The sequence below is a fragment of the Netta rufina genome (assembly GCF_964035555.1).
Source record: "Netta rufina genome assembly, chromosome: 9".
NCBI classification, from domain to species: domain Eukaryota; kingdom Metazoa; phylum Chordata; class Aves; order Anseriformes; family Anatidae; genus Netta; species Netta rufina.
The window spans coordinates 21074902-21102591 of record NC_140132.1 but is presented as its reverse complement, the minus strand read 5'-3'; the positions used below and the strand labels follow the sequence as shown (position 1 = coordinate 21102591).

Here is a 27690-nt window from a genome sequence, read left to right as displayed (position 1 = left end):
AAGCGTGCACATGAATCTTCATTAGGGTCTGAATTGCAGTCATTACCTCTAGAGAGAAAAACTGATTCATAATCTTGAAGTTCAGGTGGTGGCATTGCTGTGTAACGCTGCATTCAATTATTATAGTGGTGGTGTCACCCTGGAACATGAGTATCTGTAAACAACATGAATTATTAATGTGAGTGAAGTGTTAAAAGCTGCATGGACTTGTGACTGAGACTAGTGAAGCAGCACAAGAGTGGTAAATGCTGATAACCATATGACAATTACCAGGCTCGTTTTTTGTCTGTTACTTGCCCATTCCTTGCCTCTGGAACTTTGTACTCACACCGCAGTGTTTCTTGTTAAATGCATGGGCTGTCTTTCTCTCAACATTAGCCAACAGAGTCCCAGTGTGTCTGAAGCATCCTTCTTCTTGCAGGTAATCCCAATGGGAGGCACAGCCACTGCTTTACCTCAAGTGTCTGTTCCTTTCCTTAGTCCACTGGAAAGTAAAATAAATGTCTCTCTCCTCTCCATGCTCCAATGTGATTTTTTATTTCAAGGGCTAGAACAGAAGTCAGAGTGGTTCAGAAGTTGTGTCTGGAATTATCAGTCTGTCAGCTCTTCTCCAATGAATTGCTTCATCCTTGTACTACGTATGCTCTGCGTCAGTTTAGTTTTAATTGCAACCCGTAAGGGTTAGAGGATAACTGATCTAGGATAATAGCTTTGTACTGCATGAGAAGTTAGGAAAAGTCATGTGTGCCCTCTCTGAACCTGTCAAATGTCACAGGTGTGAGCAGTACAGTTGTCCATGCTGCCATGTGGGGATGGAGTGGAGCAGAGCTTCACCCCTGCGGCTGCCATCTCGTAAGGCACCCTGAGGCTGCCCGGAGCAGGGAGGCATCCAGGAGGATAAGGTGTGTGCTGCTTCAGGGCTCGGCATGGCTGTCACATGAATGGGCCTCGGGACACCAGCTCACTCAGTGAGTTTGCACTTATTCCATCTACTCCCTAGTAATGCTGCGTGACTGTGTAAGGCATGTCATGTAATCAAAAGCCTTTTAGAAAGGAAATTAAATTTATGGAGTGGCCTATTGCAAAGGGAATGGGTTTTAAAGAAAGGCTGAAATGAGGATTCATTTGGGATGCTCTCCACAGGATACATGAACATAAAGTGCCCTCACCTTGGAGAATACACTGAATTTGGGGCTGCACCTAAAATGGGAAGCAGAGAAGTGAAACTATCCAGTTGTGGATTTTCACCTCATTTAAATTCATATAAATGTAGTGTTCAGTAATGAAGTTCCTTCAGATTTAAGGGAAATCAAGATCCAGCCAGTGTGATTAATCTTGTGAATAAAAAGGCTCAGGATTAAACATTCTTTGTGTGACACTTCAGCAATATGATTTTATAAAAGACACAGCAGGAGTTAGTCTTGAAGTGTCAGAATAGCTTCTTTAGTGACAAAGCATTTATACATGTAAATTTTCAAAGAAAGTTGGCAACCCTTTTGTGGGTTCAATTTGCACCTGTCATTCACTTGCAGATGCAAATTTGAGTTACTTGCAGCTCTAATTACAGTATTTGATTGTCATCACAAATCAGGTAGTAAGAGGTGAAATGACTGAGGTTTGTGCCATCATTTGTTGTTAAAACATGAGTGCAAATGTTATCATCAAAAGCAAAGGCAACCAGGGCTTTGCTCTGCTGGTACACTCGGCAAATAAGTACACTATGCAAATAAAAGGAATTTACAGGGGAGAAATAACAAAGAAAAGCGAGCACATGGTGAAAGCAAGACAGTAATAAGGGAAAATACGAAGTGGATTATTTTTGTCTATTGCAACAAAGTATAATGATAAATATTTATTTCTGTTAGGTTTTTCTTTTAGATCCAGCTGTCACTTGTACCTTCTAAATATCTCTTCTATAAGGAATTCTAGTTTTCTGCTGACAGCTTTCTAATTTTCAAATGAAAGATGATGATTTTTTAAAATTATTCATCAGATGACTATTATGCTGCATCTTTCCAATTTGCCATTACATTTATAAGAAAAACTATTATATAGTTACGTTTTAATTCCAACATATAAGATTTTGATTTTTGAATTCTCTTCACTGAAAATGTTGAGGTCTGAAGACTGTTAATTATAACTCGTCATTAATTTCTTTTAAATTTAAACCATGAGGTAGGTACAACATGTTATTGTGCTTCAGCTAACATCTGCTAGGCTGATAATTCAGCACAGATTTTTTTTAGCTAGAAAAATATGACTTTAGTGGAAAATGATAGTTAAAAGAATAATCCAAGTAGCGCCTAAAAAGGCGAAGTAATTTCACTTCATGGGTCTTTAATGCTGAGTTAAACTGAGCTAATGAAGAAGAATGGTCAAGAAAGCATTTATCAAAGCTTGAAGATGCAAAAGTAATCATTTAAAGTGTGTATAAATAGATTCCATGGTGTTGCAACCCACGTAGTGAATTATTCTAATACCTGTATTATTTCAGTTTGCCATAATCTCACCTCTTTCCCTTTTTATTGAACAGACACCACTCAAGGAATGATTATTACTGTGGTGGTTTCTAAAATGGAGTCTGCCTAATCTAATGTTAAAGGTCCTTTTCTTCTTCCTGACTTATCTCATTACCGAAGGAGAATATTTTGGCCAAAATAGTGGCTGTATGCATAAGAATGGATTAAATTAGAGATTTTGTGCTGTTTTACAAAATGGTGTCAACTTCCACTATGAATTTCTGGTGACAAACAGCTTTCCTAGGCTGAAAAGCTAATGACATCCAGAAGTGTCCATCCCTCCCACGCATGTGTGGTCCAAAAGGCCAAAGATAATTTCTGGTGGATCAAGATCATAAAGAGAGAATTTATAATCAGCTTTAATGTATTTGTAAGCTTCAGTACATTAGTCCTTCATCAAAGGAAAGATTAAAAAACAGTATTAGTACGGCTGGACTTGAATAATTATGTGCCCAGGAATAATTATTCAGTTAATAGGACGGGAGATAGGATAGTTCTCTCATTCTGAGTAAAGGAAAGCCACCTGCAAACATGCAGGGGTCAACTATAGCGATTTTAAATCGTTTCATATTAATACTTATTGCAATGCAAATAGAATAAATATTTGAATAGCTTCTGTAATGTAAGAACTATTTTCAAATTAAATGAGTAAAGTGTGTCTTAGATTCCCCTTTACACAGCATTCCTTTAGTTTTTTGTAGCAAGACTATTCATTGCCTTTAGGGGGCATAAAATGAAGTAATGTCTTTCCCTTTTTCAACTAACATAAGGGTCTACTTTTCTGTTAGTGAGAATTAAAGGGTATGCACTAATACAAGACTAAATGGGACATCCTTAATAAAGGCTCTTTAAGTGATTCCTCTTCTCATCAGCATTTTTTATAGCCTTTAGGATCCTTTTTTTTTTTTTTCTGCATTATTTATGGTACCTGCTTACTTTTAGCTAAAATTTAGACAAAGAATGGGAGTGAATGAGCCTTTGTGAAGGGTGAAGAGAAGCTCCAATGGAACAAGAGTGGAAAGAAGTGGGCGAAAGACTTCGGTAATAATTCTAGAGAATTATGATTACAACACAAATAAATATATACCCGTATTTTATTTGTTTGAAACAGTAGTAGAATGGTTTGGGTTAGAAGGGCCATTTAAAGATGATCTAGTCTAACCTCCCTGCCACAAGCAGGGACATCTCTCACTAGAGTTCGGTTCTGGGTCCATCATTTCTTTGTATCAGTATTTTGTTAAGCTAGTTCCTGGTACCTGAAAAGAATGATGGAAAAACCCTAAAGAATTTTGTATTGCGTAAATTGTCAGGGGTAAAGAAATAAATCCAGCTGAGGTATACGTTTAACTTGCAAAATGATAAATTTTCTGTAGAATATTATTTCAAACCTGCAGAAAATAACCGAAAATTGTGTGGCTACTATGTGAACCAGTCCTGATTTATTTTTAATTAAAACGGCTATTGCTGTTACCTTCTTGAATTTTCCATAAGATTGAAACAGGCAGCACAGAAGAAACAGCTGAATTCTGAGCTCTTCTTTGTCTTTGAGGGTTCAAGTGTATACCCCTGTGTTGCTGTGTGCTGCTTCAGATAGCAATATGCACAACAGGTCTCAAGCAAATGTTTCTTCTAGGGGTTGCAGAGCAATTTAAAAATACAAATTTTCACTGCATACTTGTATGTATAGATTAAGTACATATAACAGGTAAGTAGTTCCATGTCTGAGGCACGAGGTCGAAACTGTGTTGGTTTCTAGGCCTTGGCCAGCACTCTCTAATTCCCGGAAGCTGAAAATCTGTCTGCATTTTGGTCTGTAGTTCTCTAAGCTAACTATTGCTGAAGGGAGGGTAATATGGTCCACTATACTCTTGCAGACTGGAGTGAAGTCATGGCAGAAACTCTCATCTTTCTTAATAGCATCAGTGGTGCCTGGTGGGTCTCCCACACCTCTCCATCAGGGATGTCATCCTGCTTTGGGGATGGGGCAATCTGAGCCCCTGTATTGGGAGAGAGATACAGGTGTATGAGAAAAGCATGTTTAATCTATGACAGCTTAAAAATAACAGTCCCTTTGCAAAAGTAATCTGTGACTTGTATTGCAGCATGATTATCAGGAAGGTGGTTTGATTTTATGCCTTTTAGTGAAACTCATGCCTGTATAAATATGAAAATCACCCAGGTTATCTTTAATAACATTAACCCCAGAGATGTTTCACTAGACTGTAAAATTATAGATGCTTTGAGATCCATCCCTTGTGTTGACATAATGCAGTATGTAACTGGTGTTGAGATCTGGAACAAAGATCTAAACAAAATACCACAGAAAGGCCAGGTATTAAAATCAGTAGCATTCATTATCGTGGCTTCATATGGAAAAGAAATGGTCCCTCTCTATGCAAGTTATCTGGATAAATGTATGCTGTTTGCCTTTCCAGATACTACTGTTCCTTTCTGGTGACTTTTTAAAATATAAGATAAAAACTGTTAAAAATGTGTATGTATATCCTTGGTTGTCTGCCTCTCCATTGCTATTAGATGCATAGCTCTAAGAATTTTACATTCATTCTTCCTGTACACTGTGCTGAAAGCCCGCCATGGGATTGTTATTCCTTGCCATACATCTTTTACTTTTGTAATTTTATTCTTTCAGAAGTAAGTTGCTGTGGTATGAGAGTGGTGGGCAGCAAGGCATTCCAATGTGCGCGTTCAGATAGGGTCGCCTTATCTAATGCAATACGCTGTGCAGATTGCATCCAGGGTTTCCATTAAGAAAAGCTATTGCATTCACCAAGGTTCTGTACTAAAGAGAATGATTGTTGCAGGTGTGACTATAAAAATGCTTGTGTTTAATTTATGATGTATAACTCTGGTGTTCTGTATTTAGAACGAGTCTAAAACTATACTCCTGGTTGATGCAGTGATTAAGGTACTGAGCTTTGGTTTTCAATAGCACGGTCCCACTCCTAAATTCACAGTTAAAACCTCATGGTACTTCATGGGTTCTCTGTATCTTAAATCCATGCACCTGGTACAAACATTTGAATTTTTTAAACGCATCGGTCAAATACGTAGTATTTTGCATAGGAACTACAGGTTTAATGCTGAATAACTAATATCTTGTAAAATAAGAGCTAAATAGAACATTTTCAGTACAAATGTTTTAATACTCCATAGTGCCTAGAGTTAATGCATGTCTCTTGCCTACATCTACCGCAAATACCAACACATACCGTTCATCTTTTTTTGTTGTTATTTTTGTCTATTGCTATTTTATGCATGAGAGTTCTTGTTTTCAACTCTGTGCTTGGCTGGCTTTTTCTTTTTTTTTTTTTTTTTTTTTGTTACTTAGTCCTGTGTTTGTACTGATTGCTTTTTTGCATGCAAATTACAGAATGTCATGGAAATGAGAGAGCTCTGAAAAAAAAGGAAAGATAATGCTGAGTTCCAACTGTCTTTTGTTTGTGCGTAAGTGTGTAAAATATGACGTGGAAATATTTTCAAAATGGCCTTTGACTTTCCTTCTGGTGTATATTTTTATTATTCAGTAAATGAGCAGGCATTTTTCCCTTTGGAAAATGTGATTAATCTATTAATAAGTGTTAATGATACAGTGCTGGGCATAAAAAAAAAAATGTCTTGCAGTCTATTTATGGAAATAAGGAATTATATTTTGCATCCTGCCCAGGCTAAAACCACAATTCCATATTCAGTGTAATTTCTGTATACTGTGGGAGAAACCCTGGCCCCATTGAAATCAATGGCAAAAATCATTGTCTTCAGTTGGTCTAGGATTTCACACCTGATTCTAGTTTGCATATGGATTTTCATGTTTCATTACAAATATCTCAGCAGGTAGTCAAAGGTTTCAAGGGAAACTACAGTTCTAATTAAAAGAGAATGTAATGACTGTGTCCCTCCTCCCACTCCCCCAAAAAAAGCGAAACCCATGCTTTTCTTTGTAAAGCATGAGCTTAAATGGTTGAACTTGGAAATGTGATTTAGCGTTTCACAGGAAGTTGTTTTAACCAAATGTAGACAGTTATTTGTTGTCTTATTGTATTAAATGAAAGATAATTTGGCATTTCTTGTATCCACTACTCCTAAGAAAAATGTGCATGAATATAGTTTATTACGGTGGGTATGCTTTTAGTAAACAAGCTTGGATTCTTCATTTAAAAACAAAGCACTGGGCGCTTTGATTCTTGTGCTAGATGTTTCTAATAGCCATACCCCCTAGGGAAGGTTCTGCTGTAATGTTTAAAAACTTAATGAAAAATTGGTTGTTATAAACTAAGATTTCCCTCCTTGCAAATGTTTTTCTTTGAAACATCCATGGGAATTTAATATTCACTGTTTTTTCCTCAGTCTTGTATATTCTTGAATTGTCTTTTTCCTCCATTTTCTCCGTTCTCAATCCTAGGTCCCCTTACAAAGAAACAGACAGATGATTTAGGTGATAATGACGGTGCTGAAGATGAAGGTATTTTTTTGCCGCCAAACTGATTTGCATGACAAGGATCCCTGAAAATCTTTTTTCTTCCCTCTTTTTTTGACTTCTTGTCTTCTTTTGAAGAGTTTTTTTTAATTCCCATTTTTGATGTGTTTTGTCTTCTTGCTTGTTGTTATACATACATTTTTAATTTTTTAAAAGAAAATGTTGTTAAGTTCTACGTTTTGATACAAAACAGTAACAATATTTAAAGCGGAGGGGTTTTTGTTTTCTTGAAATGGACTTTTGCTATGTTGCATCCCACCTTTTGACTGAATTTTGTCCATACTATTTGAACTAACACTCTTTTAAAGTTTCTCTGTACACCTTTTTGCATGTTTTCTAACCCTATGTATTTCACCAGTAAAAAGATGTTTTTCACTGCCTATTAGTTTGATAAACGTATCAAATATTGTGTTTATAAAAGGAAAAATATAGAAAACTGAGAAAGTGTCTCTTAAGCAACTGAAGTTCCTTGCATAAAACCCTTCTGCACTTAAATTACCATAAATAAATAAATAAATTCAAGACTACCCCCACCTCCCTATACAGGAGAGGTAGCCCTAGAGCAGCAGGCAGTGTTTGCAGGTGGTGAAGCTCTGCACAGCACCTATGAATTCAGTGGAGCTAAACCCAGGACATTTGAAGGAATCTGACCTGTTTTTTTTTTGTTTTTGTTTTCTTTTTTTTTTACAACCACATAAAGACGAGTATTTGCTTGTGTTCCTTGGAACCCATATTACCAAGTAAAATCAAAACTTAATAATGTCAAGCATGCTATTCTGTTTATGAATGATATTTGTTAATCATAAGTGATGCAGATTTGATTTTTTCAGGGCTGTGAAAATGGTAACAAGGGGCTCTATCTCCTGAGTGGTCTCATTCCTTCAAGTAGATGTGCTTCAAAATTCTGAATCTTAAGCACATACTTCCATATATTATATGGCCAATGAGTAAAACAAATTTCCTTTTAAGACTGATAGAGTTGCTACTTGCTTCTGTGTTAAATATTTGGTTTTATCACTTATTATGATAAAGCTTAATATGTAAATTGGAAGGTTCTTAATTAAGGAATTTTTCATTATACAGTACATTAACTGTGTTACTCAAACATTGTGGCCTTATCACAAGGTCAAGGAAGGCAAATATGACCACTTAACTTCTTAACCGGTAGTTGAACAGAGACTTTACAAGTAAACTCTGATTTGTCTATTTTCCTTGATCTCTACTGAATGTGAAAGTTAAGCATATGAATGAAAGCCCACCAGCTGGCCCAAGACTTGAAAGAAGACCTAATTGAAAGCTGTCATGTTATTCAGAGTGGAGTATGGTAATTCAGAGCCACTTAGCTCTATCAGGCCAAGTCATTTTTACATTAGTTCATGACAAAATGTTGCAAAAGACATTCTTGTGTATTCTCTAAGACCTGTAATATTGAATTAGCCACAGTAAAAGTGAATGTCTCGTTTTAAAATATGTTTTAAGATACAGTTTGAAACCTAGGTTATTCATCCAGAGGACTTTAATGGCTCTTCTAATTTGCTGTATAATTGCCAAGACAGACACTAATGGCTTAACATTTGTTGAGTCGGTGTCTACTTAGACACACTTAAAAGAGACTACTAAAACAGTTTGCTAAAATTCAGCAGAGTGGCTGTTATCAGAACGTAGTTTAATATGCAAAGTCAAATGAGAATAGGTATCTCTGTCTTTGGAGAACAAGTGTCTGTGTCAGAGAAAACTCATCTCCCACCTTGACAGCTGCACGAGAGAGAAAGGACTGTAAGAACACAGCAGTCAAACTAGAGGGGAAGAAACACACTTAAAGCATTAATAAATCTCTTCCTTACAGAGCTGGGATTAATTTTCTCTGGCATACAAGTGATGGCTTTGTTCTCCTTTCTGTGCCAATAGAAGAATGCAAGCATTAGTTAGATGTTCACTGCTTCCAAGAGTCGGAGACAGGGCAAACTTAAATTTTTATGATCAGCAGACCCTGAAGGCTGCTGAAGACGTCTACTGGGTTGGTAGAAACCCTGTGTGCTAAGGCCCTGCATTTCACTGTCCCTCTGTGGAGGAGTTGTTCTGCACTGAAGCTCTAGCAGGTATTGCATATGCAGAAATGAAGAGTTCACAAACTTTGTCATGTATTTAAATAGGAATAGCAGGAAAGAGAGGGGAAAGTAAAAAGCCACCTTACCTGTCTCAATTTCTGACTTGTCCATTAAACCTTTTGCACTATGGTAGTTTTTAGTAAGTATATCTACAGATGGAATACTGGGAGCAAAATATAACATGCCAAATGATGCAGTCAGTATTAGGGAGGCTGAGCCAATACAGTGAAAAGGGCTGTCTCATATCCATAGAATCCTTGCTACATAAGCAGATGTTCAGTGACTGCTAAAATGCCCGGGATGGTTTCTGTATCACTGAATAATTTCAGAGCTACCACTTCCATTTTCTGTGTTAAGCATTTCCTGAAGAAAGATCTTTCGTAGAAGTTCCTTGGCTCAAATGCCTGGAAAGTGTTCTACATTGTGTCACTCATGCATCAGAGTTGGTTTAGAAGATTTCGTTTTGAAACTGCATTCAATAATCCTGCTCCTATCTGCCACATGTCACTACCAGTATTGCTGTCCAAACCTTTCCAGTGCAAGCACCAGAATCAGTAATCATACTTGGATCTCTGGCATGTGCTGCAACCAGTAGACCAGGCTTAATTAGATCATTTTTCATTTTTGTTTTCAAAAGACCCAAAGGCAGTAGTGCACATTACCAGCTAATGATCTGCAAATTTGCTGTTTAAAAAATGAAGGTGTTTTCAAATTCTACGAGTGTGAAATGTGTGCACTGTCAAATTGTATAAATCTTTTCCCCCCTCAGTCTGGTAGCATTTTTGTTGATGTAACCCTTTCATGCCTATGCATGAAATTGCTTACCTGTTTTTCAATAAGTAGTGAACTACCTGAGCAGAAACCAAAAACAAAAGTGACAAAAACACCTACAATCAGTAAGCATCTTTGAACTGATATAGCAGTAGTGAATTTGCATATTTACTGACATGCAGGTAAGCAATATGTAGTGTAGAAGCAAAATTTAAGTTGTTTGGCAGTTGAATAAACTACACCTAGGCTGCATACACATGCATAGGACAGGAGTGAGGTTTGGTTTAAGAAGAAAGATATCTTAATATATTTATCCCAGTTTCAGCAAAGCAATAATTTGAATTCATATAATGTGACTGGAGGGGGATCTCTATGCACCCTTATTTCCTCTATGCTACGATCCCTAGCATGACTTAAAATACAGTGACACAACTCATTAATCAGCCTATGTACTCAGTAATCAGAACTGGACTTCTAGGTAGTTAGCACTGTATTAAATATCCATGAAGGATTGCTCACAAATGAATTCTTCTCATCCACCGTTCTGTCGTACACACATTACCTAGAAAATCAATCTGTCAATCTCAGATCCTTATTTAGTCCCCAGTGCTATCTGAGCATCTCAATTTTTAATGTATTCACTCTCACAACATCCCTCTGAGATAGAGGAATGCTATTATTCCATTTTTAGAAATGAGGAATACAGGCACTGAAGAATGCAAATGCCAAGTCCACAGTAAAGCAGCGAACTGACAACGCGTGCCTGAGAAGTGGGGGCTGCAGTGTAATTGCTGGATACTTCTGCTCTTCCCTTCTCTGTTCCAATCTCTCCTGTGAAAGGGGAGACAGATTGGGAACAGATGTTGCTGTTTGTTCACAGACTGTAACTGTGATCATTTTGATCATTTAGTGTGTTGCTCTGTCTTACAGGGGCCGTTGGACTTCATAGCATGAAGGAAGTTCTTGGTCCGGAGCGTGTTTTAAATCGCAGCTAAAATCCACTCTTCACTCTTAAATTGCTAATGATGCAGAATCCATCTGCAAATTCCTTTGTATGCTTAACACGCTGTAGCTTTGTTAGTGCAAGAGAAGAGTGCATTTCAGAAATGAGGATCTTCTCCAGAAAATTGTATTTCTCTATTAGTATTAAAATAGAGTAGGTTGCTAAGTTTAGTGTGTCATCTGCTTTCAACTGTTATGGTAAGAAACAGAGAAACAATCTTTCCGTCTGGCACTAGCTGTACATTTTTGGACTTCAGAGATCAGTTAACAACAGAACACGTTCATCTACCTTGAAAAGCAACTACATGCTCCAGCCTTAATTATAGCCTCTAATGAGTTCCAGCCAGGCTGGAGTATCACAAATGTTACCAGTTTAGGTGGATGTATTGACAGATACACATAGATGAGTTCATGTTTCCTGTTCATCATGCCACTCATTCCCATTAGTTTTGTGATTCCAACTCTGAAGTATAGATTCTCCCATCATTTGCATACTAAATTTTGCAGATTATATTCCCGAAGCAGATTTCCCTTTACATGAGGAAGATAAGTTAGATGATGTTGAATTTTTGCCGTGATGTTATTAACACTTGAAAACATGCACGGTAAAAATTCTGATAGACCTTCAATATAAGGACCTCTTCGGGGCTCTGTTATACTTTTGTCAAAGCCAAGCATTGCTTGTGCAGTAAAGAGTCTCCGCTTTTGAATTTCTAACAATCTTTAGCCAGCTTAAAATTACTACTTACCTTTAGTGGTCTTCAGGACATTAAGTTAATCTCATGTTAAAAATGTAGCATTAATGGATGTTTACATGTTAATACTAATAAGGGTATTAGTTTATTAAACAGTGCATCTGTGAGGTATATGATAGATTTGACCTGAAAGGTTAAATACTTTCAAAAGGCTTTCAAGTGATCAAAAGCATTGAATTGATTGATACTGTGCTCTACTTAAATGCTTCATGAAAAAGTTTATAAAAGAGCCACGCATTTATCCAGCAATGTTCTGTGTAAGGATTCTGTAGGTTTTTTGGTAACCAGTCTCAAAGTTTTCCGTTGTTTCAGTGCTGTTTTATGTTTTTTAAAAAAACAAAAACAAAACAAAAAAATAAAACAAGATTTAATTAAAATCTTACATCAAAATTTCACAATTTTCTACACTGTTTAGAAAAATGCTGCTTCTGACATTTTTGTTAAATAGTTTTTAGTTGTCTCTGGGTAAGCTTTCTTTCTTTCCTGTTTTGATTCCCAGCAAATTGCTAAGTCACATGATTAATTCATATCAGCTTCAACTGAGTGAAGCTGTAATTATGTTTTGTTATATATGACAATTGTGACCAGTATTCACAGTTGGACCTGGTTCCCTATTGTGTGATGTAACAAACATGGAATAAAGGACAGCCCCATTCCTAAGTTGCCTGCAATATAATTAAGACCTGACATAAAAAGCAGTTGCAACAAACATTAAGTTGAGAGGAAGAGATGAAAATCATCACAACAAAGTTCATGCATGTGTCATATAAATAAGATCATTCTCAACTACACAGTAAGACCTACTTAGGTGTTTTATGAACTAGCAATTTAAAGCCAAACAAATCACAGCACTCAAAACTTACCTTCTGTGTGAATAAAAGCAGAAGAGTTAAATTCAAGAAAGGTTTTGTACAGCGCTGTCCCTGCGTGTGTTTGGAATTGCTTGTCTTTTTTAATTAAAGCAACACTTAATAAAATGTACAAAATACAACTAACTTCAGTTGTAGGTAAATCTGTACTTCTTGGCCGGAACATTTCATTTATACCCTAATTGTTCAGGCCTGTTAAGGAAGAGCTGTTTCCATGAATAACTATTAATCTGTGTGAGAAAGTGTAACTGCAGTTTCCAAAGAGCACTCCAGTACATGAGTACAAAGGACTGATACCAGTTTTTAGGAAAAAACAAAAAGACTCATCAGATCATTTAGGGTTGGGTTTTGCTAAGCAGCAGTAGGAGCTGAGTGATGAAGTCTCAATTACTTTCTTTATCCAGTTGGCCACTTAACTCTTCTGAAAAAAGCATCTTTCTGCAACTGTTGTACCAATACAGCTTTTTTCCTCAGACTATTACCTAGTATTTTCTCCATTATAATTTTAAAGGGTCATAGTTTTCATGAGGAAACATTTAGTCTGTAAGGTGGGAACCAATTTTTGATTATGATACAAATTTCTGCTCTATTCCTCCAATTTAATTATTAAATAACATCCTCTAGTTAGTAACATCTGTACTTAAACAGAATTCTTCCAGCTACGTTTCCAGCACCTTTCAAATATTCCTAGCTATAGACTGTACTTCTGTAGGTGTGAAACCAGTGCCTGTATGGCCACGGTGCAATGATCCCCCTTTTTCACATGAAAAAGCTCTTTTTCATAGCTTCTATATGGCTTGTAGGTCAGCTGGCCTCACACTGTGACAGCTTTGCAGATGTCCCCAACACTAAATTACTGCCTCAGACACACAGGTGTGCAATTTTTCTTTTGTAGAAGGGGCTTCTTTTAAGACTGATGACTTTGGCGAAGCAGCATGAGGAAAATTTATACCACGTGTCATCTGCTATGACATGGTACATAGGCAGAGATTAAAATTAGGCTTACTTTATCTGCCTGTAATCTTTACAAGCATATTACTAGTAAGAACTAAAAATATGATCCAGACAGAATTTACTCAGAGTCACTTCTTTAAATGCCAGATTTTACTCATGAATGTGTGCTTTTCTCTGATAAAAGACACCCATTCTTTTCTAAATATCCCAATATTATTTTCCAGATAAACAGACCAGTACTACCAATGTTTCATTACTGTTCACAGTTGGTGCTCTGTAATTCTATGTAATTTTAATTAAAGAAGAATTCTGAGTCGGTCTCCCCCTGTGTTACCACCGAGCATACAATTAACTGTGTACAGTTTCTGCTGGGAACAGTCACATGGTGGTTTCAGATTAATAATTTATGATTACTTCCATACTTATATCAGAAAAAAATAAACGCGTAGACTATGAGCATACCATGTACTGAAAACAGTATATGAATTTCAAAAGACTTTTTCCTTGGTGTAGCGTTTAAACCTCAGGAGCTCATAAGTCTATCCTATGGACAATGGAGATAAATAATCTCCTTAGCACTACACTCTGAAAATTGCATGTTGGAAAGCCCTTTCTGTATGCTTGAGTGAGGAAAGCAATACAAGCAATTTCATGTACAACCTTTCATCATCCTTTTGGTCTTGAATAAATGATTGTTCTAGTACTTCCAATATTGAAGATCCAATTTCAGATCTTGACTGTTCTGGCATTTTCTTCAGATTAGAATCAATATCAAAATAATAATAGCAACTGGCTTTCTATAAACAGACACATCTGTGCCGATCTCTTTCAGCAAATTCAAAAAGCAGGGCTTTTAGTTTAACTGCCCTCACCTAGTCTTCTTTACAGTGCTTCAAAAACAATTCAAACAATTCTAGAGAGATCTTACTTGATAGCTTCCTAACTATGATTCATACAAATCAAAAGCGTAAAAAAATACATCTGAGGTTTCTTCAAAAGCTGAAGTGAGCAATCAGGGAAGTCGCTTCAATACTCTCATAATGACAAAAATGTCTTTGAACAGGAATATGCAGTGCAGTTCCTCATTTGGAAGTTTTCATGTGCTTTCTTGCTATTGTTTTCCTTGATTTTTAGCATCTGTTAGAATGGAATATTAGGATTACTCTAGGCAATGGAAAAGACTCAGATGCCTGGTAAATTAGTTCAAAATACAATTTAATCCCGGCATGTGAAAAGTTTAATTTTGCACTTTTGTTAATTTCTTTCCAGTCAAAGAAAAACAAACTTTTAAAAACATGTATTATCTCACTATTCACCAATTAACTAACTTTTGCTTTGAGTTGATGCTTAAGGGCTTTCCTTGCAAACAGCAGTGTTTATCCACACGTTCACTAAACTTCAGATGTTCAAAATTTTGTCCTGAGTCAATGCATCAAAATGAAAGTCCCGTAATTTCAGGGAGAAGTAGGGATACCCAAATCAGTGTTTGCATTAAAAAGAAACCCCAAATGATATGTCAATGTCTAATTTTATTGTCTGAGAGAATGGCAGAGCTTCTAAGTTTGAAAATTGTTCCTTGAGTTCTAAAAGTGTCACTTTTAAGAACCTTACTATTGGTTTGAAAGCAGGCAGCTGTTTTTCAGGTATAACCTACAGTCCTTTTCACAATCCAGTAAAGTAAGAAGTATGCTTACTTCTTAAACATCAGGCTACCAAGGTTATATGTAATATATGTTGGAGGTCCAACTGCTAAAGAGCTTCCAAGTCATTTTTGAAAATTTGGACTTCAGAACTATCAAAAGACATCTGTTTATGTATTTTTTAAGAAATTATTGATCTGTCATACTGGAAGCCATCAGCAACTTGTGTATGAGGAGAAACCTTATTTATCTTAATATGATGAATTGCCTTTAGCTAAGCAAGTAGAAAGATGGACTGAGATTTTCCGAAGCATTCAGGCTATGCTTAAATGAGCTCAAACTGATGTTAGCAGACATTTCACATCAAATTCAGGAGGAAGAGAATCAGACTGCTGTCCCGTTGCATTTGAGCAAATGTTACCATTTTCAATTCCTTTCTGCTTTTCTGAGACCAATAACAGTTTCAAAATTATGAACTCTAGTCATAAGTAAACAAGTCACAAAGAAATACTCCTATCTGCCCATTTCCTTTTGTAAAAGATGTTGCTTGAGAAACACTTCAAGAAAAATAACCTCACTAAATATGTATATGTATATGTATTGCATGCATCTTTTTTTTTTTTTTTTTTTTTGGTACTTTCTTGAGATAAAATTTGTCTTAATATTTTTTTCCAGACATTCGGGACAGTGGGGGACCTAAGCCTGTGATGGTGTATATTCATGGAGGGTCCTACATGGAAGGCACTGGAAATTTATATGATGGCAGTGTTCTAGCAAGTTATGGGAATGTGATAGTCATCACAGTCAACTATCGCCTTGGGGTACTTGGTAAGAAGCTTTCAGCTTTCCATTAATCCCTGGTATCTGTAATCTGTAATGCAATTCATGCTATAGGTGAGAACGTACTTTTTTATTATTACTATTATTATTATTGTTACTGTTTTTTTGGGGTTTACAAATTTGTCAAAAAAAGATTTTTATTCTGGGGATGAGATAAAATGACATTGCAAGTGTTATCTGAAAGAACCTCTGTCATGCTTTGCATTTAATGGTGTGAAACAGGTGTTTCTATTGCTAAGCTGTTTAGATGGAAGTGGTTTTTTGTTGTTTTTCTTTTTTGCTTTTTTTTTTTTTCTGTGAATAGCAGCAATGCTTTACTTCATAGACAGGTTAAATATATATATATATATTTATTTGCTTTCTCAGACAAGTTGGAAAGTGAATAGTCACCTTTGATTGTTTCAAACTTGGTGAATAGGATATGCTTATGCTGTTGGTAGGCAAGTGGTATGCTTCTGGTAGCTTGCATTTCTTTCTTAAAAAAAAAAACAACACACCACTTTGCTATTTATTCACTTTAGTCATATATACAATTCACATTTGACAGTTCTTGTGACAATTGCATGATTGTTTCTTTTGTTCTGCATACTCTACTGACAAACTTCTTGCTAAGGCTCCTGAAAGCAGGAATTCAATTCTGGGATATTATGGAAGTCAGTATAGTAATTTCATAATACTTGCACGTGTATATGAGTGTTCCCTGTAATATCTGACGTGGCTTGATAAGATAGGTGCCATTCAGAGCAGCAAGTTGTTTCTGGGTCAATATTGCGGGCAACAGCAATGTCTGTTACTCTGATTTTCTTTTGTATGATCATTTTATTTCATTGGTGCTCTGTTTCTTCATGTTCTAAACTCGTTTAGCATGATACCTGAATTTATTTGTTCTGGCTTGCTCATCTGGATGACTTATCTCCAGTGGCTTCATATGTATTAAAATTTTGTGCATGAAGATACTTAACAAAGTGTCTTGATGGAATCTTTGATGGGAATAGAAGATTTTAACCTAGATTTTGAAAAACAGTCTATTGTCTATTGTAGTTGTGTTTTACATGTGTTTTTTTATTTTCCAGAAAGATCATAAATGTTATTTGGCTTCCAGTTAGTATCCTTAGTATTCAGTTGGAGGTTTCATTTGTGATGTTCTTCTTTAAGCAAGGAAATCCTCATATTTTGTATGTTTTTCTCCCTTCTCCTGTCTGCCTATTTACTTCAAGCCCTTAGGCATATATTAGTGCTGCAGTTAATAATCTGTAATCTGTGTCTGTAATCAATATTTTATTTTTATACCAGTCCTCCTGTCCTTGAAGTTTTGAACATTTATCCGTGTTATGTACTAGTAGGGTATTCTGTCCAGTAATACAGTAGCTATTATCTGAAAGCATTGTTTATTTTTATGAATTATATATTCAAATTCCTAAATTCACTTGTAGTTGCAGTGTTTGAAAGTGCTAGTTGCTTGAAAGATGAGAATTAATTCTCATTTGTTGATGGTAATGGCTTTTCCTTTTGTAATTTCAACACTGATCCCTGAGGTAACCAACTGCTAACATCTTATTGAGCTTAGGAGGATTTCATTTATGTTCGTGCTTTTGTGGTTCTTTGGGCTTTGTGGTCTTTACAGAGCCTCAAGGGGCAGAGACCTAATTTTCTTTTAAGTGGGACCTATTACATTAAAACCGCTAAAACTCACAGCAGAATCCAATGATTGGTATGAATACTTGAAATTACCTTCAACTCAGCTAAAATAACCCTGTGTCAAGCTTGTAGGGTTTTCTTAGTATAATAAATGTACCTTTTAACTGAAAGCAGAAGTCAGTCATGTATTTTGTACCTGGTACGATGCTTACCTGCCATGTATTAAATAAATAATGATGGCATCTCTAAATAGGCAGTTTTGAAACAGACTAGTAATCAAAAAAGAAAATCTGCACACTTTGCATTTTCTTCTGGCTTTCTTTATGTTTTCTGGTGGTTAGATAACTGTGTAAGTTAGCCTCAAAGTTGGACTTTTGTGTAATCATACTAGAAATCAACTTTTATTTTTGTTGTTGAAACTCTTGTTCATCAGCATAGAGAAATTCTTGTTCGTCACTATATGGCAGATCATTACCATTTGCAGTCACATTAAATAAGATGGGGTTTTACAAACAGCTGACAAATTCTCAGTTTCTCTTACCTGACTCACATCCCATAAGGTGAGAGATTGAGCTTCACTGTCTTGCATGAGAACTAATGTCAATTAATTGCTGTTTAAAATGCTTGGCTGTACAGGACTTTACTTCCTTTGTCCACATGTGAAGATGTAGGGACATATAGATGTAGTCTATATTCTCATTTTCATGTGACCTTTGTTGGTCTGGTTTTCTTTTATCAGTCTTTACGGATGTATGTTTAAATGTAGGTGATCTGTGTGAGCACTAGAAGTTCTGCCATTGTTTTTCCAGGATTCACACAGTGACATTTCTTAACAAGGAAGCCAGTTAAATAAATGTTTAGGGCTGCAACAGAAATATTTTCTTCCAGACAGATAGTGATGGGAAGAGAGGATATGCATTAGTATGCATATGTATTAGATTCCTTTTGGTACTCTTCAGTACCATTGTAGACAGCTTTAGGTGCAATTCAGAATATTTTAATATTATTCTGATCCGAAACAATCCTTGTCCTATAGACTACTCTCCTTTAGGACCTACATCTTATGGAGATGCAAGATTGCTCCTTACTAGAATTTTAGAACACTTGAAAGTGAAATCTCATTGGTAAAGAGAAAATAATGATAAAAATTGAAGTACGAAGCAAGTGCAGTTAAAAAACAAACAAAAGTCCTGTGAGTTCTCTGGCTCAATATTGTCTTTATCTGAAGCAAGTCTGAGAATGAAAGTCTGTTAAAATCTTTCCTTAGATATTGATAAGATGGAAAAGAGAATTGTTTGCCCTGGAAACTCTGGGACTACTCAGAAAGAAGCCATTGGAAATAGGCTTTTTATATCTTCATTAGAATCTCTTTAAATGCAAGTCTTGTGCAAGCAATCTTGTCTAGTGAGAAATACTGCATGAGTGGTGTAATATCCTTGAAGGACAGCATAGAAGTAAGTGCAGAAATATTTTTATCACTTGTTTTTAGGAAAGGACGGATGGAAAAACCAGTTTCAATTTTGAACTCAATTAATTTAAGACTTGAAATGTTTATTTAAAATATCTCCAACTGGTAAAAAGCAGTTTTTATTATCTAAATTTCATAAAATAAATGTAAAAGGATTATAAATGGAATATATTTAACATCCAGAACAGATTGTGATAGACAGATTTAATAGTACCAATGCTGTTTTCTATGTTCTTTCTTCTGAAAGGTATTTTTAGAAAAGGAGAACGTTTTGGGTCAGTATTGGCTGCTTCTCCTCTAGCTTAAGTTTCCAAGAAGGAAGAGAAGGGAGGGAACAGATTTATGCAGACTGCATATTCTTTTATTAATTTTATTAATTTATATTTCTAGCTCTTTATTATCTTTTAACCACAGGAATTTAATAGAACTGAAAGAAAAACACTTTTAATGCAGCTCACAATTAAATTGAATAGGGGGATGGAAGAATGATTCAGAGGAATCTCTAGGTTAAGCACTGCTTTAAATTTCCCAATTTTTTCCTCTTTACGTGGCAGTAAACTGTCATTCTAAGGATGTGGGTTGGAAGATGTTTATAAAGTAAGAAAAAAAAAAAAATATACGTATTTTATATTTTCCATTTGGCATTCTGAACAACATTTGCATTGGGAAAGCAAACAGTCTGTAACTGTAAGACTATAAATTATGCCAAAATGAATGTACACCCATAAATGAGATTGTCTTGGTCAACGTCCTTTAGTTATAAGCAGTTTTCTCTTTTGAGGAGAGGGAAGACACTGTTGATAATTCAAGACTAACTGCATTATTGTCACCTGTTAGTTGGTAGATATTTTTGGTAGATAATATCTACCAAAATTTTGGTAGATAATTGAGTAGACAATTGAGTAGAAAACAGTTATCCTAGTTTGTTTGTTTGTTTTTCTGATTGGATGATATTGTCTAGTTCTGTTCTGATTTTCTTTCCTCCTTCCAAGTAGAACAGAAAATTAAAAAAATAAAAAAAAATAAAAAAAATAAAAAAAACATTTTTTTCAGTGCTTTCAAAGTAGGTGTGATTTCTTCAGTGTTACTCTGTTAAACTGATTGATCCTCATTTTGGTAATCATTTACCTTGTGTTGTTACCATCAGATAGTTGTTTTCTTTTTCCTCCCATCTTGCCTCTTTAATTTTCCATTATGGTAATGCTACTGAAAATATTAAAAAGAAGATATTTTTCTAATATATTTTCACTTTGTTCAATAGATGTTCAAAACCATCCAGTAATTTTAGACTTAACCCTTTCAAAAATTGCTTTATGAAGATTAGAAAAGCTTTAGTCAACTTCTTAAAGATACTGTGATGAATTAGTGTCCTGTGTCACTTAAGCAATTTTGCACATATAACCCATCATGCCCTGTTCTGCAGCCTGGAGGGTTGTCTTGGCTTCTGAAAATAAACTTCTTAACTTTAATAGAAGTAAACTTCATCCACCTACGTCATAGTGACTATTCAGTTTAAGTAGCAATGGAATAAGGTTTATGTTAGTTAGACATCAGAGGAGATAAAAAATAAAAAATAATAATAAAAAAAAGCAGTAGGATTCTTTTTGCTACATTGCTTAGACTGTGGAGTTTTCTTTTATAGTTCACAATTTAATATCCAGTAAAACTGGGAAAATGTTTGATCATTAACATCAGTGACAAGCACATCCATTATCTTTTTATGAAACGTTAAAGGTGTTGTCAGGAGATGGCACTTTATTCTGGCTTTGCTGTACTACCAAAGGGTCTCTGATGAGCTTTTTTCTATTCTCGCTTTCCTAATATGTTTGAGTAAAAATGATAGATGAATAAAAAATTATATATTATTGCCTAATTAAAAGTACATTACTTTTAAAGTAAAGATGAGAAATTAATAACAAAACACATCAAAATGTGAAGTTAAAAATAATTCATTTAAGTTTTCTGAATTGGAAGAACATATAAAGAATGTAATTCATAAATACTTTTGGAGATCCTCTAATGGAGACAAGTTTCCAATAGAGTTGTAGTTATTAAGTGTTTATAAATGATTTTTTATCATTTTGGGGTTACACAGCAGAGAATTTGCCCAGAAGGCCTTATCTGATCCCACCTTATCCTTGGCCATTACTGTTTCACGGGATGAAACACTCCAAATGAATTTGATGCTGGATAAATAGAAGAGGCTAAGAAAGAAAGCACTTTGCAGTTGTCTATTCCCTCTTGTGATGTACTTCGCATGGTTTGATTTACACATACTTGAAATTCTAATAATATATTAGACAATTCTTATTTAATATAGTAGGTAATCTCTGGTCAGCCCAGATTGCAGGACACCCAGGCGTAGCTCATCTAGATTTACAGTGTCCTAATTTCATAGGTCCGTTAATAGAATTAGCATTTGGATCTCAAACCAGCTCTAATTAATGACATTTTACTGGCTTTTTTGTGAGCTAGTACCGGCCAAAGGGAGTCGTGTATGCAGTGAAGCAGAGAAAGGAAGATTGCCACACTTGAAGCTGTACCATCAAAATGACAAAATGGACTTGCAGTAAACAATAGGTTATTGACTAGATATGTTTAAAGGGTCAACTGCAGTGCACAGCAGGCAAGATATTTATGAAATGGGAACCCTGAATATATAGTGCACTTTTAAAATGAACCATTTCTTTTCTATTTGTGCTTTTTCTAGCACAACAAATTGACATTATCCATCTGCTTAGATAGATGGCTACATATGTGTTTCTTTATTTTTCAGGCCACAAAGACATCATTTTGTTTGCCACTGAATAGGTTTCCATCTTGGTACAGGCACACTTTAAGTAACAGTTTTATTCTAATGTTTGTCACTAGACTTCTTTTTGGTAAACAGAAAAATAACAAATAGCAAATTTAAAAACTATTCATTTTGTCATAAGAGCAGTTTATGCCATTTCTGTAAAGAGAAATTAATTTTTGGTAAGATAAGTTCCCTTGATCAATATTTAATCATATAATAAAAATATTCCAGTTTTTCCAAATAGCAGACTAATCTTTGAGCTCATAATAAACTTCAACTTGATAATATTTGCAAAATAAGAAGGAGAAAGCGTTCACTGAAGACAAATTATAGACATCTTACTGCCTCAGAAAATATCAAAATCTTTGACCCAATTATCCTACGTGAAGGTATTTGTAATTCTTACCATCTAGATATGTATTTCTACCTTCACGTTCCTTCAAGTAACACCTGACTAAATTAGTTTAACGCTATCATTGATCCATGTGCAAAACCTCCATTCTACAATATTACAGATGTTTCATGTCTACAAAATAACCTGTATTATATACTATACAACATCCCAAGCCTTTGTGTGTTGTCGTGTGACAGCAGACCTGTCAGGATGCCAGACTTGGCCCTGTCCTTACAAGCAAACATAATTTAGCCTGCCCTGCTTTTGCCAGGATGCCAGACGTCCCAGGAAAGGATCTGTCTTTTTGCAAGCCAAGAGTTGGGGATGAATTAGGACTTTGTTGCAATCTGATCTCACTGCAGAGTATTCCAACACTGAAATAATCCTTTGAGTTTCCAATATTCTGATTTTCAACCAAGGTAGGAAGATAGTAAGAAATATGCCACAGCTCAACGTCTAGGCTAGATCTGTACCCAAACTCAGTGGACCAGGTGCTCTTCATTCCTAAGTTTTACACTGTGCCTTCCCTGACCTCCAATTCATGCCCGAATGAAGCAAATGAAGATTCATTTGAAACTTTTTATAGAAGTAGCAGGACATGAAGATAGCATGCTTCTGAAGTCCCAGCTCATTTTGTTTTATTACATATATTTAAATGGTGTCAAGTTTTCTGAAGTTAAAATGAAGCAATTCTGTATGCTGTTCAACCTTGGTAGCAATAGATAACTTGGCAGGAATCTCATTTGCAAATGTTGAAATGTTACTCTCATTTTTAACACATTTCAAATGCTTAATATTGCTCAATTTTTATGTTTTGTGTGTGTGCAATGTAGTTTACACATAGTGGTAGTAACTCAAATACTGATGGTCTTTGATGTAATGCCTTATGATAATTTTGAATCAATTGAACAAGATCTGTATTTTAAGGTTGTAACAGAACTTTTTAACAGCTAAAAAGAGTAATGCGAGCACTAGATTTAAGGACCCCAAACTCTCTTGGCAGCAGTATAGGTCCTAAATTCTTTCTTCAATTTAATGGGTGATCTGTGTGCAAATGACCACCTTAGCTAACACAGAAGAAATGTACGCTAAAATATAGCACTTTGCATTACTTTCCAACTGGAATATATATAAGACTGCATTGCTTGATATACTGATTTCTCACATTCCATGATACACTGAAAAAAATAAATATTATTTTATTGAAAATTAAATTTGATTACATGCACTGCACAACAAACTTCTAGGTGAAGGTCTTCAAAAGGCCATTTTAAATGGTGGATATTGGTTAAAACCCCTTATTAAGCGAATATGAAAACAGCCTTCAACAAAACACAAATAATAGATACTAACATCTTTATCAAAGTGTTTTGAGTCTCTCTTGTGTTGTAAGTGTTGCAAGCTAAACATCTTTGAAAAAGTAAGGTGACATATCTTAACTGTTGGAAATTTCTTCATGTATCATTGCTCAAAATGACAATCAGGGCAGAAATTATTTTTTTTTCATTATTTTGCAGTAATATTTCACTCTTTATGTGCCAAAATTTTAATGAAATAGAATTAAAAAATGGTGAGCAGTCTTTCTCTGAGGGGTTCACTACATGTTCAAGAAATCTACTGATTTTAAAATGATTTTTGCTGTATATTTGTCTGCCGGTGAATGTTGATTTCATGAAATCTCCCATATTCCTTATAATTTACTCATCTTTTCAACACTTTTCACCAGGATTCTGGCTGAGCAATTTTCCATTGCCAGGAGTATGCTCTAAAATATTTTTAGATTACTTTGTTTTTAATTAGGTGATAATGAAGTGTTCAGTACAGAAGTACAAAACAGAAGTATAGAAATGGTATAATGCCAAAGAAATTCAAAAAGAGAAGGCAAATGTGTCCCTAACCTGTTTTCCTTATTTAAGTTTTAATGTCATGTGACTTCAAGCATTTATTGGCATCATCTTACTGATTTGAACAAGAAGCATATGGGTAAATTATTTTTTTCCCCAGAAAGTTTGTTTCCATCTCTACTTGTCAGTACAATGCATTGCACATTAGTTGATTTGCTTTTGTGACTGTAATTTCCCTTTCAACTTCAGCAAAGTACTCTAGCTCAACTGAAAATGGTTTTGCATTTCATCTGCAAGGCTTTATTAAAGCACTGAGACACAATAGGGTGTGCTTTACAGAGCCATTAATGTATGCCCCATGTGTGTTGTGAGGCATGAGGCCAAAGGCCATGTGCTTTCAGCTATCCATGAACCATATTAATGACCCTGTAAAATACACTCTTGAGTGTCCTAATGCTATTATAATTACTCACTTTATTATTACATGCCTCTTTGAAAAAAATTCTCTAAATATTTTCCTTTCCCTTTTATATAGTCCTTAACTAGGAGGGCTAATTTATGAGAGACTAAAAGGGAAATGTTCACAATAAAAAGAGTATTAACATTCTTTTCACCATTTCTTTCCAGTAATTTAAAATGTTGTCATTTAACACTTCCTAGGCTTGCACATCCTGTGTGTTCAAAGCTTACAAACCATTTTGCTACCAAGTTTTTCCTGTTGTAGTTAACAGTTGTATGTATGCGCATTGATAGGGTTTTGTTTCTCATTAGCTTTCTTAAATTTATATTAAAAAGAGAACTTAAAATGGAAAAGACCTTATTATTTCATACATTTTATTTTTAAAGGAGAAAGAAGGAAAAAGAATTCACTTGCCTTGACCCTGCTAGTGTAGGTCTTTTCTAATATGGGATTTCTCCGGCTGGAAATGTGCTTTTTAAATGTTAGGGTTAGATAATAAGTTTCTGTCTTAATTTTCCAGCAATCACAAAATTCAACCTCTGAAGTTTCTTTTGTAATTACTGTGGGCAAACAAATTTACCAACAGGAGTATATTCAACAGGTGTAGTGGAACCAAAAATTTTGAAGAGTTTTAAATATAATAAATACTTTTAATCTTTTTTCTTCAGACATACAAAATATGAAAAAAATAATATTGCATGGCTGTAGTGTCAAAGATGTGGCAGAGGGTCAGAAATAATTTGGATTATCTTGCAGACATGGAAAAGAAACCTTCTTCCTGCAGACAGTGCTGTTTTGTGACCCATTGCAGGTTACCACAGAGCAAGACCTCATGCAAGCAGCTGTCATAAAAAGATCTTCAGCTTTGCTAGAACCTTATCTATTCTCACTATGACCAGCCACAAATAGAAAATACTGTGTGCTGGACCAAAGAAGCTATGCTATGCCTGTAGGAGAGCCACTTGCTGCAGTGCCAGTGAAGGAGATGGCAGTTCTGCTGCTGCTGCCTCAAGTGACAAGGAAAAGTGGCACAATGTCTTTGGTTTTCTCTCTTATTCCTGTTGTTGTAAGCACCTTCATAGCCTACCCCCATACAGCTCATCACATTGTTCCAGCATAGCTCTGGAAATTTTTCAATATTGTACTAGCATTATGTGGATCTTTCTCTGCTTTTGTGTTGGAAAAATGGGCCTGAGCAGGTGTATTTCCCATTAATGATTGAATGCTGGTTGTTGGATGACATAAATAGATAAACAAAGTTCCTTTCCCTGGCTATACAGAGCAGAGCTTTTGTCATGAGGTATGCACTTTTCATTTACACAAGCGCTTAGTCAGTCTTCTGGTGCTAAAACTTTTGAGTCCTTTAAAACCTTTTATCATCGCGTTCTCTGTGGTGCTTCAGTGTATCCTCCCTGGAGATCTGCACAACTTGGGGAAAGATAATCAATCTCACTCTGAAAGAAACAAAATTACTTCTGACGATCAATGTCCGCTAATACTTACTTGTTCAAGTCATCCTGCAAAGTTGCAGCACCCAGCAGAAACATATTCAGAACGTGGCTCTTAACCTCCCACTGCAAAGCATGCACTATATGCAGGGAGCCAAAAGAACTGAAAACAAGCATGTGAAAGGGTTTGGTTTTCACTGGCTTCAATTTAAGCTTGTATAGAATAAGGAAGATTTTTCCAAAAACAGTCATCTTCACAGGAAATCATCCTCAAGTGGGATGGGGGAGAGAAACAGAGAGATAACAGTGTGAGAACTCCTGGATTGAGATGAAGTTCACTAGGAAAAGCAAAAGCTGCGCGCACAAGCAAAGTGAAACCAGGAATCCATTCACGGCTTCCTATCAGCAGGCAGCTGTTCAGCCACTTCCAGGAGAGTGGGGATAGTCACCCAGAACAGTTTATTGAGAAGACGAAGAAACTGTGGATAAACCCCACAGTTATCCTAGTATTATCCAGAAATTAAATATTGAGGGATGAAGAATAAAATGGTCACAGGTTGGATCAAGTAAAGTCTTATGCTGTCATTTTTTCAATTGGAATTTTTTTTCTGGTAAGGAAAAAAATTTCCAGTGAGTGGAAGACTGATTTGTCTCTCCCTTCTTCACCTGCTTTTTCTCTTAAGAAGGAATCCAACGTAAACTTAACCTACACTCGTGAAATGTAGGCTTGTTTTAGTTTGATGCCAATTATTTAGGTTCAGCCTAACAACCAATGACCTATTTGGGTTTGTTTTTTTCCTTTGTTTTCATCATGCTAAGATGTTTCCTCTGTGTTCTCACTCATCCCACTGTGTCTTTTCCACACCATTTTGCCGTTCCTGAGCACCTATTTTTTCACATCTCTTGACACATATTGAAAAATCACATGTTGATGAAGACCAATTTCTTAACTAAAACCTGCCTACGCCATGGGTGAACACATCGCTTAGGGTACATTAGCAAAATTCCGAAACCTTACTTCTTGGAAGCTGATCATACACTAAAAGCAGCAAAAGGAAAAAAAATGAAATTGCCAATTACAGCTAATAGCTTTCTACAATTGACATGTATAAAGCAGATTGAAGGTGCTTTTAATAGCAGCTTCTCAGTAAATGCAAGTAGTGAAATGCTTTAAAATGAAGCAGTTGCAAAAAGCAGGTTAAATGTCCTGTGCTTAACAATTTGCAGCATACAGAAGGCTGTGTTAGAGACATCTTTGGGGATTTCTCTCTAAGAATACGACTGATAAATGGTCTTGTTTTCCTTTCCCTTGAGAGTGTTTACATACATCTGATACCTTTTGATGCATTTCTTTAACAAAATCCTTCTAAAATAATATTAGTTTAAAATAATATGAAAAAGTGAAAGCAATGCTACTGATAAAACTCATTATTTCGTTATGTTTTGCATTAATATCGACTGTTTAACATAAATATCACAGGTAAATGAAAATAAAGTTCAATTTTTTCTTCTGAAAGCAGAAAATTTATTCTATATATTAAATCAGTGAGTTTTCAGAAGGATTATAACTGATTTTAGTGATGAAAGAATTAAAAAAAAAAAAAGGCAAGGAACTTGTTAATACTAAAATAAGTCCAAAAACAAAGCTCACTCACCAAAACAGGGCTTTCTGAACATTGTTTTATATT

At 35.5% G+C, this 27690-nt stretch overlaps 1 protein-coding gene across 5 annotated transcripts in view; it reads left to right on the top strand.

Moving 5' to 3' along the window:
• NLGN1 (neuroligin 1) overlaps window positions 1-27690 on the top strand; it is a gene marked incomplete at both ends in the record, with an annotated part of 290872 nt that overhangs the window by 84854 nt on the left and 178328 nt on the right. For 3 of the 5 annotated variants that reach the window (XM_084292425.1, XM_084292424.1, XM_084292423.1), the window contains 2 exons: window positions 6940-6999; window positions 15789-15941. In XM_084292425.1, the coding sequence (XP_084148551.1) occupies window positions 6940-6999; window positions 15789-15941 (213 nt within the window). The remainder of the gene's footprint in view (window positions 1-6939; window positions 7000-15788; window positions 15942-27690) is intronic. The other 2 variants (XM_084292426.1, XM_084292427.1) reach the window with 1 other exon arrangement.